This window comes from Staurois parvus, unplaced genomic scaffold, assembly GCF_062004578.1.
Source record: "Staurois parvus isolate SC_StPar_1 unplaced genomic scaffold, SC_StPar_1.0 ptg000237l, whole genome shotgun sequence".
Taxonomy (NCBI): Eukaryota; Metazoa; Chordata; class Amphibia; order Anura; family Ranidae; genus Staurois; species Staurois parvus.
In genome coordinates, this window is record NW_028318033.1 from 2,750,001 (window position 1) to 2,765,705 (window position 15,705).

The 15,705-nt window shown below is 41.1% G+C and overlaps 1 protein-coding gene across 1 annotated transcript in view; it reads left to right on the forward strand.

Annotated features, from left to right (window-relative positions):
- The window catches only part of BRMS1L (BRMS1 like transcriptional repressor), a 32,296-nt gene extending 17,084 nt beyond the window's left edge, over positions 1–15,212 (forward strand). The window contains exons 6-10 of the mRNA XM_089680245.1: positions 2,279–2,365; positions 8,835–8,899; positions 8,983–9,022; positions 12,705–12,831; positions 14,111–15,212. Of these exons, the coding sequence (XP_089536371.1) occupies positions 2,279–2,365; positions 8,835–8,899; positions 8,983–9,022; positions 12,705–12,831; positions 14,111–14,228 (437 nt within the window). The 3' untranslated portion in view covers positions 14,229–15,212. The remainder of the gene's footprint in view (positions 1–2,278; positions 2,366–8,834; positions 8,900–8,982; positions 9,023–12,704; positions 12,832–14,110) is intronic.
- Positions 15,213–15,705: the final 493 nt, after the last annotated feature.

A 15,705-nucleotide genomic window follows, 5' to 3' on the forward strand; every position in this document is an offset into this window, starting at 1 on the left:
TGTTGGCCTACATTCCCCATTCTTATTTAAGCTCCTGGTCTCTTCAGTGACCTTGCACATATAGCACTAATTATTAGCTGTGAGGGAGTGGAGTTGAGGTGATGATCTATTACATGTATAGTGTTGCAATGTTCTAGCAGATACAAATATTGATGGGTTATAAAGGAACTGTTAGCAGCTCATTTACTGGCACAGAGCATGCCTAGTATGCTTCTGAGAACCTTGCTCATTTTTTCAGGTATTTGTCATCAAGCTGTGCAATCTGATCTAGCTTTAAATGGGTTCTTGCAGTTTAGGGTGTTAAAGAATGTCAACCCTACATTCCATATTCCTGATATGTGCCTGCTGTACCATGTACTTGTATGAAAAAGTATCCTGTTCCCTGTGTATTGCTCCCTTTGTGTGAAATTTCTGGTGTTTCTACCAGTCGCACTGCTTCCCTATTACAAACTGACCACACTAGCCATGAGAGCAGTGTGGTCATTTTTCTGGCTGTGCTGGGAACCTAGTCTTCTCTTTTCCAATGATCAGACTTCTGCTGACATGTCCCCTCTGCACAGCCATTCACTGGGAAGATTAGTGTAATGCTGTTTTCATCCTCCCTGAACTCCCTATGCAGCTGAGAACATAGGGTGTGTTATCGCGTAAAAAGCAGCCTTTCTCAACCTTTTCATTGCAGAGGAACCCTTGACATAACTTTCCGGTCTCAGGGAACCCCCTCTAAAAATGGCTTTATCTACAATTCATGATACGTTGGTGTGATAGTCAGGGGGAAGAATACTTCTTACACTTGTGGTCATTGGGAAGAATTGTCCCCTTACAAATTGCTAAAAAGATCAATGGCGTCAGCAATTGTTCATTGCTCAAGGAACCGCTGGAGGAACCCTGGTTGAGAAACCCTGGCTTACAGGGATAAAAAAAGGTGTTTGTGATGGTGTTATGCACAAATGTTTTGCCTTTCACTTCTATTTTAAACTGAATGTTTTACAAGGTAAGTGTTTACATATACTTTAAGTAGAAGGGGCAAGACTTTCTGGTAATTTAGAATAATGCAAAACATACAAGTGGCATCAAACCCAGTTGATTAACTCCATATAATCCTTAAAATCTGATGAACCATAGGGCCAATTAGGCATTGATATCCCTTCCAGTCAGTGCAGAAAGCGATGGCAAATTCCTTTTAAACGGGGACACTGACAAAACACACAGCATTTTTAGTAGAGAAGGTTTTGGGGTCCATGCACACTGGGGGCAGAAAAATACCAGAACCTCTGGCAGAAAAAAAGTTCATAGTGGCTCGTATTGCACAAGAGTTTATCGGCATTTACTTTTTTAGAAGCATTTTGTTTCCCCAAAACAATGTAAACTTGAATATGCTGAACACGGATGGATGGGCAAGTCACTTTGTAATGGGGGACAACTGAGTTGAACAATTTTTAATTTTTTTTCTAATAGGGCAGGGTAGGGGCTCAATGCGCTTTCCATTTCAGCACAATACTGGGTCTTGTTTTTTTTATGCCAGAAAGGCTAGAGTGTGGACCGCCCTGGTAACCACCAGTGGTTCCACAATTCCCAATAAGCATACCCTCACTTACAAAGGAACAGAGCTAGTTGTTCCAGTAGAAATAAATTCAAGTCCTGTTTAACCAATAGGTTCTAATCTGTGGGCAGTCCCAAAATATGTGTAAATCTTGCAGGGTCTCACAGGCACCTCCCAACATTTTATACACACACACACACACACACACACACACACACACACACACACACACACACACACACACACACACACACACACACACACACACACACACACACACACACACACACACACACACACACACACACACACACACACACACACACACACACACACACACACACACTCTCACACTTTTTTTTTCTTTTTTCTATTCCCAGTGTGCATGGACCAGAATAATGTGTTTTATATTTGTCTTTTCCTTCCTGTCCTCGTGATATCCACAACCCATATTTCTTGTACAGATATCATGTGGACAGAGAGAGAACATTTCTATCCAAAAGAAATAAATATATTTTGTCTGGAGTTTGGCTTTTTGTAAAGAAAAACACTGTAAAAGCTGTGTGCGTTTTCCTGTCTGATTTAGTCGGGGTTCTCCTATAGGGAAAATGTCTCTTACAAATGGGCATATTTTTACTGAAATATAATTTTTGTTATTGCAGTTCTCTTATTATACATTTGGGACAATTCTACACTAAAGCTGAAAATGACATAATAATCTGTTCCTTGATTCCTCAGAGCTGTGGAATGATGAACTACAGTCGAGGAGGAAACGTAAAGACCCCTTCAGCCCTGATAAGAAGAAGAAGCCTGTTGTTGTCTCTGATATCCTTTTGTCTGTTAAACACTTGACCTCTGGAAGGTTTCACACCCTTCATGACCAGGACATTTTTTGCTAGTCAGCACTGTGCTACTTTAACTGGCAATTGCTCATGCAACACTGTACCCAAAAGAAATTATTTTTTTTTTTCACAAATAGAGCTTTTGTTTGGTGTTTTAATCACCACTGTTTTTTGCTATATAAGTGAACAAATTATGAAAATTAAAAAATTGCAAGAAATATGAGGGATATTTACCTTTTTACCAAGTTTTGTTGGTCCTGTTTACCACTAAAAGGCAAAGCCTGTGGTCCAAAACACTGCTCCTACTTCCATCTGTGGATATCAAAGATTTGTACTGACATGTTTCAATCTTTTCACCTCCCCAAAGATTTCTGTAGTTTGTGGTTGAGGACAGCCAGTCCTGCCGGTTGGTCTGTCCACTGCTCCCAGAGTTTTCACCAGGGCCCTGACTCCAGTTCTGGGGTTCCTGCATTCCTGGGGTGTCACTAGAGTACCTAGATGATTTGCTTCTGGGGACCAGTGTGTCTCAGATGCTGCACACTCTGGAGAGGTTTGCATGGGTTCTGAATTTACAGAAGTCTACCTTAATCTCAACCCAGAGGTTAGATTATCTGAGAAACTGTTTAAATTGTCGCCGTGAACAGAAAGCCTGAAATAAAATGCTAGAAAATGTAGTAGTTCATTAACTCCCTAATTAGCGATTAGCAGTGTGCATCACATACTCAAACATAATGCATGAAAATATCTTTAGGGAAGAACCTAGAAAGAATGTAATATGAACAATTCAAGTATTGTGACTAAAATCACATTTCTTTTAGGACAGAATATAGCATTACAAAAATGCACAACATATGAACAAGCGAGGTAGAAGAACTTCCACCCAACACCTTAAAAAGTAATGACAATACTCTCCAGTGATAAAAGCAAGAAGTGTGGACAGGAAATGACTGCACAACTTTAGCTTGACAGTCACTAGCAGTAAAATGATTGCTGAGAGCTCTCCCACCCCAGTATGGCCCCCCCCCACAGGTGTGTTACACCATAACCAGAATGGAAAAGGGGGGAGACTGAACGATCAGTATTGACAGCCCTCCATGGCCACTAGCAGCATGCAAACGGTAACTATGTAAAGTAATACAAGAATAAGTATAGCATATATAAGGTTGTAGGTAAATTAGCAAACAAAGCAGCTGTTAGTAATTCAGGCTTAAACCGCAAGCAATATGAGGGCATAAATGCAGACCGCAGTTGAATCAGATGCCAGGTAAGCAGAATATAGAGCTGAATTACCAATTCAAAAGTCTATGGAGACAGGCAGGAACAGATAATCTCCTCTCACTAACATGGTTAATGCCCTCACAATGATTAGTTTGTCCTGTCAGCATTTATGGAAATAAGCAATTGTCCTTCGCTTCATAAAGTAGCTAAGGACAAGTTAGAGTACATGGAGGATCAGTTTCTGACATGAGGCACACTCTGGAGTGGCTTGTATGGGTTCTGAATTACAGAAGTCTACCTTAAACCCAGCCCAGAGGTTAGAATATCCAGGTCTGACCCTGGATACCATCCCAGCATAGACCAGAGTAATCTCCTCAAGACAAATGTCTTGCTCTGAAAACTTCGGTGGACTTGTTCAAGGCGCTCACAAATCCCTAGACTCACCTTTTGCATAAGGGTTCTGGGAAAGATTATTGCCTCCTTCGAGACAGTACCCTTTTCCCAGGTTTATTCCATGCCCCTCTCATAGAATGTCTTGGCGGGATGGGACAGGAAGATGCAGATTTCCTGATGCTGTTACTTTCCAGCACGAGACTGTCTCCAGACTGCTGGATCCCCTCACTGATGCTGGAGATGGGAAAATAGTTTCTTCCTCTAACTTGCTGGATCCTGCCGATCGATGCTAGCCTGGTGTGCTGGGGTATAGTTTACGGCAATCTTTTAGTCCAGGGTACTTTGTCACTGCAAAAGAGGTCATTGACCATCTACAAGAATTGAGGGTAATTCACTTTGCTTTGCTACATTGGTCAGTGCAGCTTGAAGGACATCCCAGTGAGGATTTAGTCAGACAATGCCACGGCAGTGGCATACCTAATTCCTCAAAGGGGCACCAAAAGTCAGGCTGCTCAGCAGGAAGTGAATCTCATCCTGTCTTAGGAGGAACTTCATGTTCCTGCACTTTCCGCCACCCATGTTCCTTGTGTGTGTGAAATTTTACAGGCAAATTTCCTGAACCATCAACAACTGTCTTTTGGGGGAGTGGGCCTTTCACCCAGAGTTGTTTGCAGAGCGCTGCCAATGGTTGGAAAACAGACGTAGATCTGGCATCCAGCTCAGTGCAGTTTGTCTCCAGGACCAGGGGTCCTCGCTCACTTGCAGGTGGATGCTTTGGTGACACTGTCTACCTTATTTGCTTTGCAGGATTTGAATGGAAGGAATTCTGGTGATTGCCCTGACCAGGCCAAGGAAAAGTTGGTACTCTGACATTTTAAACATGTCACTGAGTGACCCTTGGACCTTTTATGATTTAATCTTCCATACCGCTTTACAGTAGCTGGCTTTATTGGCAAGGCTGTTGAAAGTGGGGTCCTGAGGGACATGGGTGTTTCTGATTTGGTCATCCTGATCGTGCTGAGGCTTGGAAGACCATTTCCAGGAAGATTTGCAACAGGACTTTTGCCTTGTGTGAGTCTCTGGGTTTTCACCCTTGCAAATATGGGTGGGATACATTCTGGCTTTTCTACAGTCTGGGTTAAATTTGAAATATACAATTTCGGACTTGGTGAGCCTTTTCAGAGACCAATTGCTTTACATTCTTTGATGGGGGTCTTTTTTTTTTTTAATGCAAGGTTTAACACTCCTCATTCCATTGGTTGACTCTTGATAGACAGGAGTAAGGGGCCTGGAGCACCGGCGGGTGACCCAAGAAAAGGAGGATCGGGGTTGCTCTGTGCAAAACCGTTGCACAGAGCAGGTAAGTATAACCTGTTTTAAGGAACAATAGTGCAGTGTTGTGAAAATGTAAACCGTGTTAAATCATCAACATCAACATAAACATGTCCCTTACATACTTAAAGGTGACAAAAAAAACCCCTTATATCTGAAAGTATTCTAACATAACCATAGGGTGTAAAAAAAAAAAAACAAAACACAAGGGAGCACACACCTCGTGCATTATCACAATAAACTTTATTAAAACCTCAGACAAATGAGTACTCACAAAAGAACTGTGAATACAGGCATGTATCATAGACCCTTCAGTCTAGGGCAGTGGAGTCCCATCCTGGAACCAATGATTGGAAAAGGTTATGTATTTCGGGAGCCAACCTCCCTTCTGCAGAGCTAGCCAACCTGGTGTCTCAAAATCCTATATATGACCATGCCTGTATTCACCATTCATTTGTGAGTTTTCATTGAAGTTTTAATAAGAACATTTATTGCGGTAATACACAAGGTGTGTGCGCCCTCTCGTCTGTTGTTATCTGAAGATCTCCTGATCTGTAGAGGGCTGCACCTACGTTAGTGTCATGTACTGTATATCCGTGGAGAGCACCTAGATCTGAATGCTGGTGTTTTGTTTTTGTGCACTCTATGGTTATTTAAATATAAAAAGTCCCAATGAAGAGCCAAAAGGTAAACCAAGGGATCTTCTCTGTGACCGAAGTGACTCTTGACAGCCTCAGATCTTCCCTGTAGTGAAATTCATATAAAAAAGAGAAACGCTCTCCATTGTGTTAACCAGTAAATGATACAACTTTTAATAGGTATATGTACTTGCACTAGAAAGGAAGAAAAGATGCTTCATATCACATGTAGACTCAGTTTGCCAAAAAGCAACATGGCCTTAGCTGGTTTGCGCATGCAAAGTGGTGTGTGTTCCGGCTCCACCCATTGCATATTACAACAGGGGTAAATGCCCCTGATGATATCATTTTAGGAAATGCAGAGCGCTGCACTATTATTGAATATAATTTGTATATACCCCATTAGGGTATCATGCTAGCTGACAGTGATTTCTATATACCTTGGCGTGGTTGTTTGATTTTAGTTTAAAGCGGAGCTCCACCCAAAAGGGGAAGTTCACTTTAAAGACTGGTCCCCCGCTCCCCATTAAGGATTGGCATCTTTGGGGAGCGGGTACCTGAAATTGACAGGTTCCCGCTGCCGCTGCGATCGCCTAGGTGATCGGAAGTGGTAGTTTCCTCCTACCCTCCCTGCCACATTAGTCTTCTGGGACACGTGGCAGGTCCTAGAAGACTATGGGGCTATTCAGGAAGCTCAGCGCTACTCGCGCATGCGCAGTGGGCACCCGGCTGTGAAGCCGCAAGCTGTCACAGCTGGGTGCCTACAGTGCCTGGAACACCAGACGGCTGTGGGGAAGACATCGTGAGATTGTGGGTCTGGTGAGTAGCTGTTTTTTAAAAGTCAGCAGCTACAGTTTTTGTAGCTGCTGGCTTTTTTATTTTTTTAATTTTTTTACAGTGTGAGTGGAACTCCACTTTAAGTATAACTTTTTTTTTTTTTTTTTTAAAAAAAAAAAAGCCTTTCCAGAAGCACACCACATTTTGAGGATACAAACATTTTTGTTATTTCTTTTCAGTTTTGTACTACAAACATGTAGTAGTTTTTCAAATGTGACTGCAGACATGGAGATACTTTAAGACGACAGTCTTTCATTGCTAACATATTTTGGGGCATTCATTGGGTAACATTTTTTTTTTTTTTTTTTTTTGATTTTTCTGTTCCAACTTGAAACTGAAAGAACCAATTTAGTACATGTAGCAGATCTGTTCTTTTCTGTAAATTGGTTCCATCAGGCTTGTTAAACCTCTTGTTAAATATAAGCGCGCACAATTCTCCTCCTACCAGAGATTATTTTTCCATATTTAACTGTGCGTGTTTTTTTTTGTTTTGTTTTTTTTCTCCACTGCTGGCTTTCATACAAATCTTTGATGCACAATTTTTAAATGAAATTTTTTTTTTTTTGTTTTTTTTTTAGTTCGATAATCACTTAATAGTCCAACATATATGGCTGCTGGTGGTCAGAACCTGACAAAAATGGCCTCCTTAGACATTGGACACAGTGTCCATTCACTGCCATCATAACTAATTATCTTCTTATTCTAGTAAAGCCTTTCAAACCATTGATTTGCATGCATTTCCCCTACCGTAAATTACATCAGCCCACACAAGAGCAGATTAAGTACTTTCGTCCATGATTATGTTTTGAGTGGAAAGATTGTAGAGTTGAAAGATCTACTTTGTGATAACCAAGCAGGAATGCCTGGCTCACAATAGTCTTATGATCAAGAATTGCAAATAGTGTGTGCCAAGAAATGCTACAGATTATTTAAATTTGATGCACAGAGTAAAAATAAAAAACTCTTGTGTCCTTGGAATATAACAAAAAAAGCCTTTCATGGCAATTTTTCCCTGAACGTTGCCACAACCCTAAGTTTTTAAAGGGGAACCTCATGTTTTTATGCACCCTTTCCAATAGGACCCTCTTCTTCCCTTCCTTTTTTTTTTTTGTTCCTTTAAGAATCTTATTTCTCTGTAAAACAATGCAGATGACACATTATAGGTGAGGAATCAACTGGCATATGCAGATCGGTACAGGATCAAGAATAACCTTACCCTGCCAGTATCCAAATTGTTGAAATGCTGGGCCATTTCAAAGAGTGGTCAAAGATGGCTCCGCTCTTGCAAGTGTTGTATTAAATCATAAAGTCAGACACAACCCATGCCGCCAGTAACTGTACTGTCATTCCAAATGATCTATGTGGCACCAAATTATAACCCATATACGCTGTGTGCTACAAACTGCATGTGCTATGACATGCTGTTTCATTCACATGGCTTGTGGTTATATTTAATGCAGAATATTAATAAATGTAACATGGGATAATGCACTAGGCTGGTTTGCTCTCTTCTGTTTGTAGTTGTTTGGTGACATGCAATAAATCTTATACCTGGAGTTCATCTTTAATTTCTGATTGAGGGCTTGTATTTACGTTTCTCCATATGTGAGAAGTATCCCTTTAATATATCCAGCATGCTATCTGATCATAAACCGACAAAATAATCAAAGAGCCTTTGTTTTTAGCCCCAGTTCAAATGAATTGAATGCATTTTTGAACCGCATCCTATACACATGACATGTGAACTAAACTGCTTTCTGTGCAGCTGGTTCACATATATGTGCAGGCGAATTTGCACCTGAACCACTAAGCGAAATCGCGCCGGACCTTTTTTTTTGTGTACAATTTGCATTGAAACCAGCCCAAAATAAATGTAAATCCAGTCTTAGAGGATTTTTTGTGTGCAATAAAATGGCAAATAAAGTATATTGCTGATAAAGCTGTTGCCACTGATTGCAACGACTGAATACTGGCAGCAGATATGTTAATGAGAAAAGCTGTAACAAGTCTGTGAACAGTCCTTATCTATACCACGTCCATATATTGTTTACATGTTACAAGATCTGGATATACTTGAAGATTGGACTACAATCAGAAAGGTAAGGTTTTCTGAGATATGCGTCTGTTTGAAGATTATCTTTTCTGAAAGATTTCTGTTAAGTCTTTTTTTATTGTTACATAGGCCATGGCAACACTGGGTCCTCATCGGGTAAAGCCAGAAGGTAAGAATTAATAGTTTTGTTTTATTGACAGTCTTTTCCTTAAAGCTTTATTTACATGGCTTTGTTTTCCTACATTTTAAAATGAATGTCAGGCCAGCATATTCCCAATGATGTGTTGGCACAAGTGTAAATGACAGTCTAGAGGCTTCATTTGACCTTTACATTGTTGTTCCTTCAGATGCCGCAGGTCCTATTAAAGTGGAACTGAAGTTCTGCTATGATACACTGTGAGCAGGCATGCAATGTCCCTTTTTTGCAATAAAACATTACCTCCTCCTTACAGCAATGCCTGGACTGTAAACTGAACTGTGCATGCGCAGCTCAGTGCCTGGGCATGACCCTGTGTGCTGGAATGACTAGCTCCTGTGCATGTGCAGGAGTGACCTCCTATGCTAGTCGATGAAAATGGCTGAAACTCAGCATGCAGGAGAAGATGCTGGCGAGGGAGCATTGGGAAGGTGAGTATTTACATGTTTTAGTTCCGCTTTAAGGTTCGTTTTGGTTTGTAGGCCAAGCAGGTCTGTTTTATCCTGGGCCTCGTAGCCCTGAATTATTTTGTGAGGGTGCAGAAGTTCAGGATGGAATCTATCAGGTCCGCAGTGGCTTACCTTCTTCAGGGGTATTTCTTGGCCTCTATAGACATCAAGGATGCATACCTGCATTCTCATCTGTGTGTGGCACGAGCATTTCCTGTTTTATTGTCTGACACACATTATCAGTCTGTGGCACTACCCTTTGGCCTGGCCTATGCTGCTTGGACATTTACCAAGGTTCTGGCTATGGTGACACTACAGGGGATTGCTGTGATTGGTTGTCTGGATGACGTGCTTCACAATCACAATTCGAACTCTGCAAGAGTTCAGGTGGATCCTGAACATTCAGAAGTCTGCTCTGACCTCAGAGGACATCCTGTACCAGCTCTCTCTGCTGTGCACATTCCAGATTTAGAAAATTGGCATACCTTGGGTCAAGTAGTGGTTTCTTCATCTGGACAAGTTTCATCAGATTTGTGTGCAGTGGGGCACTCTGGACGTGGACCTTCTAGCATCCTGTTTCAACAGGTGCCAAAGTTCATGGGAAGAGATGGGGATCCTCTGGCGGATGCAACGGATGCTTTGGTGGAATTGTCTTATTTATAAGTTTCCTCCCCTCAAGCTTCTGTCATGTCTACTGAGCAGGTTTTGAAGCTGAAGGGATTCCAGTCATTTTGGTGGCCCCAGTTTGGCCTCTCTGCAACCAGCCACACAATTGGCGTACCAGGGCCAGACATTCCCTGGTGGCTGCCTCTCAGGGAAGATCTTCTGTCTCAACAACTGATCCACCACCCTGGCTTTGATGGCATCGCTGTTGAAAGCCAGCTGCTGAGGAACAGAGCGTTATCGGTTTGTGATCCCTACCATGCTGAATGCATGAAAGTCTACCTCCAGGAAGATCTACCATCGTGGTGTTTTTTTTTTTTTTCCTCCTTTGCATCCTAAAGAAGTTGCACTGCATGGCTTGAATGTGGTCCAGGGAGTGTACCTGTTTGCTACAGATTCTTTCAGAGATCAGATTCTCTGTGATCCTTAACAGGCGGAGAGAGGGCATGGAGACTTCCTCTGCCACCATTTTCAGGTGGTTCAGGCTTATACTATCAAGCATCTGGCTTCAACCTTCCCTGTTACAGCACTATTTTACAAGGACGCTTAGCGTTTAGGCTTTCCGACATCATCTGTGTCTCAAGTTTGTAAGGTGACTACTTTGTTGTCTGTGCGTACCTTTTTACTAAGTTTTACAAGGTGAATGTTTGCTTTTGTATGCTTGTTTTGGTTGCAAAATTTTGCAGATGGCTGTTTTGAGATTTTTTTCTGTTTCTTCCTGGGGGAATTGTTTTTGGGTGGGCGTGTGTATGCCTGTTTGAGCCCATGTTGGCCTGTTTCCCACCCCTGATTAGTTGTGCACTGCTTTGAGACATCCCTGTGATCAAGAATTAACAGATGCTGCAACAAATGAAAGGGAAAACGGGAATTTTGTTACTGCAAAATCCCTTTTCTGAGTTCATTGTCACACAGCACCCATCCCTAGTTAGTGAAAAGACAATACAAAGAAATAAAAACCAACTGATTTGCCTATAGCAGAGATGGTGTTTATAGCAGCTAGGACCACCCATAGACTGTGCCAATTTTTTTTCGTGCATAGTGTCCAACTCCTGTAGGTGGTGTGATAAACCCTATGGTCTAGAATTGGAAGACTGTGTGTCTATAAGTGACCTCAGGGATTTTAAGGTAACTAGTGTCTGTCCTTCCCTCCCTTCTTTCTTTTTTCTTTTTTTCATGGATCCTTGTGACATGTTATAAAATGAACAATTTGTCTTCATAATAAAATATATATTTTTTTTTTTTATGTGCAAGGCTGTTTTAACAGCCTATTCATATCAAAGCACCCCCCCCCCCTTTTAAAATGCTATGAAAGATCCAGAGTATTTCAAATGTGTCAAAATAAGATTGCTACATTGTAACTCTTGACCCTGCAGATGATATGCTAGTGTCAATTTACAATATCTGCATCTGTGATGCTAAACAAGTCCCTGCCTTTGGTTGCCAACAAATGTGATCATGGAGTTGAAGGAGACAAGGGTGTACTACACATGCTCAGTACATTTAGATTAAAGTGATGCTAAAGGTTTTTTTTTTTTTGTTTTTAGAACAAACTTGTTATACTTACCCACGCTGTGCAAGGGTTTTGCACAGAGCAGCCATGAAACTCCTATTCTTGGGCCCCCAGCTGGCGCTCCTGGCTCCTCACCCCTGTTGAGTGCCCCCATAACAAGCTGCTTGCTATGGGGGGCAAATCCAACACAACAAACACTTTACTCCTGCGCTAGGAAAGGACTCAGTAGACCCAATAGGAATGTTCTGGAATTTTCTGGAATATGCACTGCTTGCTGCCCTCAACAGACCGGGCTGGTCCGAATACACTGGATACAAATGGAAAAACAGAAAAAGGGTGCACCGACCTAGTGCATTATCGTTTAAAATAATTTATTAAAGAAACAAAAATAGGTATCATACTCACAATGGACATAATAACACAGGCATGTCAAACTGAACAAGATGTATGATCCAAACAACATCTGAGTCCATACGATGGAACCCTGGATGACCAACTGTCTAACGCGTTTCGAGGACACAACCACTCGTGCGTGCTCACTCCCAAGCACTGCTCTGTTTGTCTAAGATAGGGCTCGGCCCCCCTGCTGTTCCCTCCTCACTGGGTGTGATTGACAGCAGTGGGAGCCAATTTCTCTGCTGCCGTCTCTGAACTAGTGAGGAGGTGGAGAGCCAGAAAAGCAACCGCTTTCATGCATATTGCTGGATCTGGACTGGGCACAAGTAAGCATTGGGGGCTGCAGGGGGAGCTGCATACTGAAAGGTTTTTACCTTCATGCATAGAATGTGTGAAGGTAAAAGACCTTCAGGTTTTTCAATTTCAGTTTTTATGGAAATGTGTGGCACATTCTAAGTCCAAACTCCAGCCATTATCACTTTTTCTGGTTTTAATCTGTTTGTAGTAGGAAGAGCCACTCTTGCTGTTCTGGATACATTTTTTTTGGGACAAAGTGGGGGGGAAATCTAAAATTTGACAGTTGTCACTAAAACTGAAGTAAAATCTCTTGACGAGTTTGTCAATTTTATCATGTTAGTTACAGTAAAGATGGAGAAACATCAGCACGCAGCAAGATCTGAGGACGGGAGGCTGCATTATGATGGAGAGTGGTACGGCCGAGGGCAGACTATCTGTATAGACAAGAAAGATGAGTACCCAACCAGGTAAGTATTTTGCTGAGCTCTTAAAGTGTTACTGAACTTACAACAGTTAATCAGTGTCTATACGCAGTAAAGCATGCTTGTTATACTCACTGTGGAACTTGAGGGGGTTAATCCTCTGCATTGTGTAAAAAAGGATGTTTTGATCCTGACTTATCTGATCCTCCCCTTCCACGTTCCCCATTTCATCTCCTGATAGAACATAGCCTTGGAAACACTCTGGACATGCTCCGTTTGGGGTGTACTGCTAGAGGTTTCTTTTTCTTGGGAGAGTGCATGTGATCAGCACAGGGCCAATCAGCATGTCCAGACAGAGGGTCAGGGGTTATCCAATCTCATAGGGCAGTCAGCGGAGAATGAAAACTTTCTACAACCTTTAACCAGTGCTTAGCTGGACACTGATAGAAGTCACTAGACCTCTATATACTGCTGATGAGAAAATTGTATTTAGCCGTTTATATTTACTAAAATGAATTGCATTTATATGTTGTGTACTGTGGGAGACCAGATATAGTGGATGCAGGGTCCTGGGTTTAGTAACACTTTAAAGCCATGTCAAAACCAAAAAAGTCCACAACACTCTACCAGCTGAACCTTATGTACAGTATTGTATATTATACTTGTGTCTCTCTTTTTTGGAAAATGTTTAATTTTGCTGACAATCTATGTGAAAACCTACCCCCGACCACATTATACTTGCTATGCCTGTGCTACCCTGTCACTCCTTCCTCCATTGCAGTCACAACTAAAATACCTGGTGTCAGATTTCTGGCATGCGACTGTGCTTGAGCCTAATCACTGATTATTAGGGCTCTTCATGTGTGTATTTGATCCATGTATTTTGCCGTTTGCCTAAACTTCAGCTTTAAAGCATCCGCCATTCAAGAAGCCGTACTACCCACTTCTATGAATGACACAGGATCTAGGAATAGAGGGGGGGGGCAAGCTATAATTTGCCTGTACCCCATTCCTAGATCCTGTGTTTATAGAAGCTGTACTACGGCTTCTGTGAATGGTGGCTCTGCCAGGAAAGGGCAGGCATAGTCAAGCTCATGACAGCCTTTTTAGCTGCATTAACCCCTGCCACATCAAGATTGCAGGGGTAAGGGGTAGAACATGGGAATATTTCAACAGAAAGTATCAATAAAATGGACACATCATTCTAATAGCAAGTTTATGACTTTTTTTTTTTTTTTTTTAAAGCTATACTTGGGCTTTAAGCAAACACTGTTTTATGTATAGCTTCTAAATCCTTGCTTTTTATTTTTTTTATATCTTGCAGTGCCGTCATCACAACTATAAATAGCGATGAGGTTTGGTTTAAAAGACAAGATGGCAGCAAATCAAAACTATACATTTCTCAGCTTCAAAAAGGGAAATATAGCATCAAGCACATCTGACTACCGGAATACATTGGAGTCAATGCAAAACCTTTTGGGGATCAAAACTGTGCCAAGTCATGGGAAGTCTGTTGACCTGCTCTTATGACTTTTAATTTCAAGTATTATCAGGAATGTGTATGTGAGCATGTAGTGTATGATTTCATGACTGTGTGAATATGTACGTACAGTATTGTGTATACAATCTCAAGATAATCATTTATAGGTAAATATATTTGTGCATATCATGGGTACAATGTCTGAAATACCTCCTGACCTCAATGAGCAATGTGCATCTTACAGATGAGCTGTCCCAGTAATCTGCATAAGGATGTCTAAAGGTACTCCTAGACGTTACATGCCATGGTGTGTAATACAAAGCACTTCAGCTCCTGTGTGTGCGTGTGGCTTTTTATTTTTATTTTTTTTTATTGCTTTCTTTTCAGTGAATTCAGTATCCTTAAAAATAGATGCAACCACTGGTCACTAAGGTGGAAGAAACGTTGGTCAGGCAGCCAGGTTGGAAGTTTTTTGTTTGGCCAATTTCTTTATCCAAAACGAATAAGCTTCGTGTGAAGGTTTAGTCTATATATGGATTCTAAGATATCTTCTGAAAGACTGAAAGAAGGGAGGTCTTTAGGAAATGTGTTAATGAATGACTTCCAGCTGTGGATATTTGGTTAAACTGACTTTTTGTGTATTATTGACTTTCTGTAGGAACTGCATTCAACTGATCTAATTAATAAAAGATGCCCATATTGACATTTAGGGGTTTATTTACTAAAGCTGGAGAGTGCAAAATCTGGTTCTCTTCTGCATAGAAACCAGTCGGCATCTAACCTCAGCTTTTTCATTTAAGCTTTGGCAACTGGAAGCTGATTGATTTTCTATGCAGACGTGAGCCTGATTTTGCACTCTCCAGCTTTAGTAAATCCCTTAGTCACACTGGGAAGCCAGTGTATTGAAGAAATGTGCAGTAATCCGTTTTAAACAAGATTTAATATATGGTGTGTGGTGTGTGTGTGTTTTTTTTTTTTTTTTTTTTTTTTTTTTTGTTCTTCTTCTTTCAACATATGAACCCCCCTATTATAGCTGTATAAAGGGGTCAGTAAACCTAAGGTTCAAGTCTGTATTAACAAGAGATAAATCTTCCCCGGTGTGTATTTTAAAGGTTCTGGAGTGTATCAGAACTGTAAATTTTCCTTCAGAGCCCTTTCTTAAATAGGACTGACAACCTGTCTGATTACCTTGATAGACTGCGGGTGGTAAACCTATAGTTTAATAGGTAAAAGGTGTGTACATTTCATTGACATAATGGCAAATACCTCGTGTTGTATATGTAAATATTGGTTGTACTTTAGGTTTACGGATTCTTTATTTCAGAACAAAGTGAGTGATATAGCTGTACATTCTCTATCCAAAACAGCAGATTCTTTGAAACAAAACTTGTGAACATTATATTTGCTTTTGAAAATTTTTTTTTTTTTTTAACCATAAA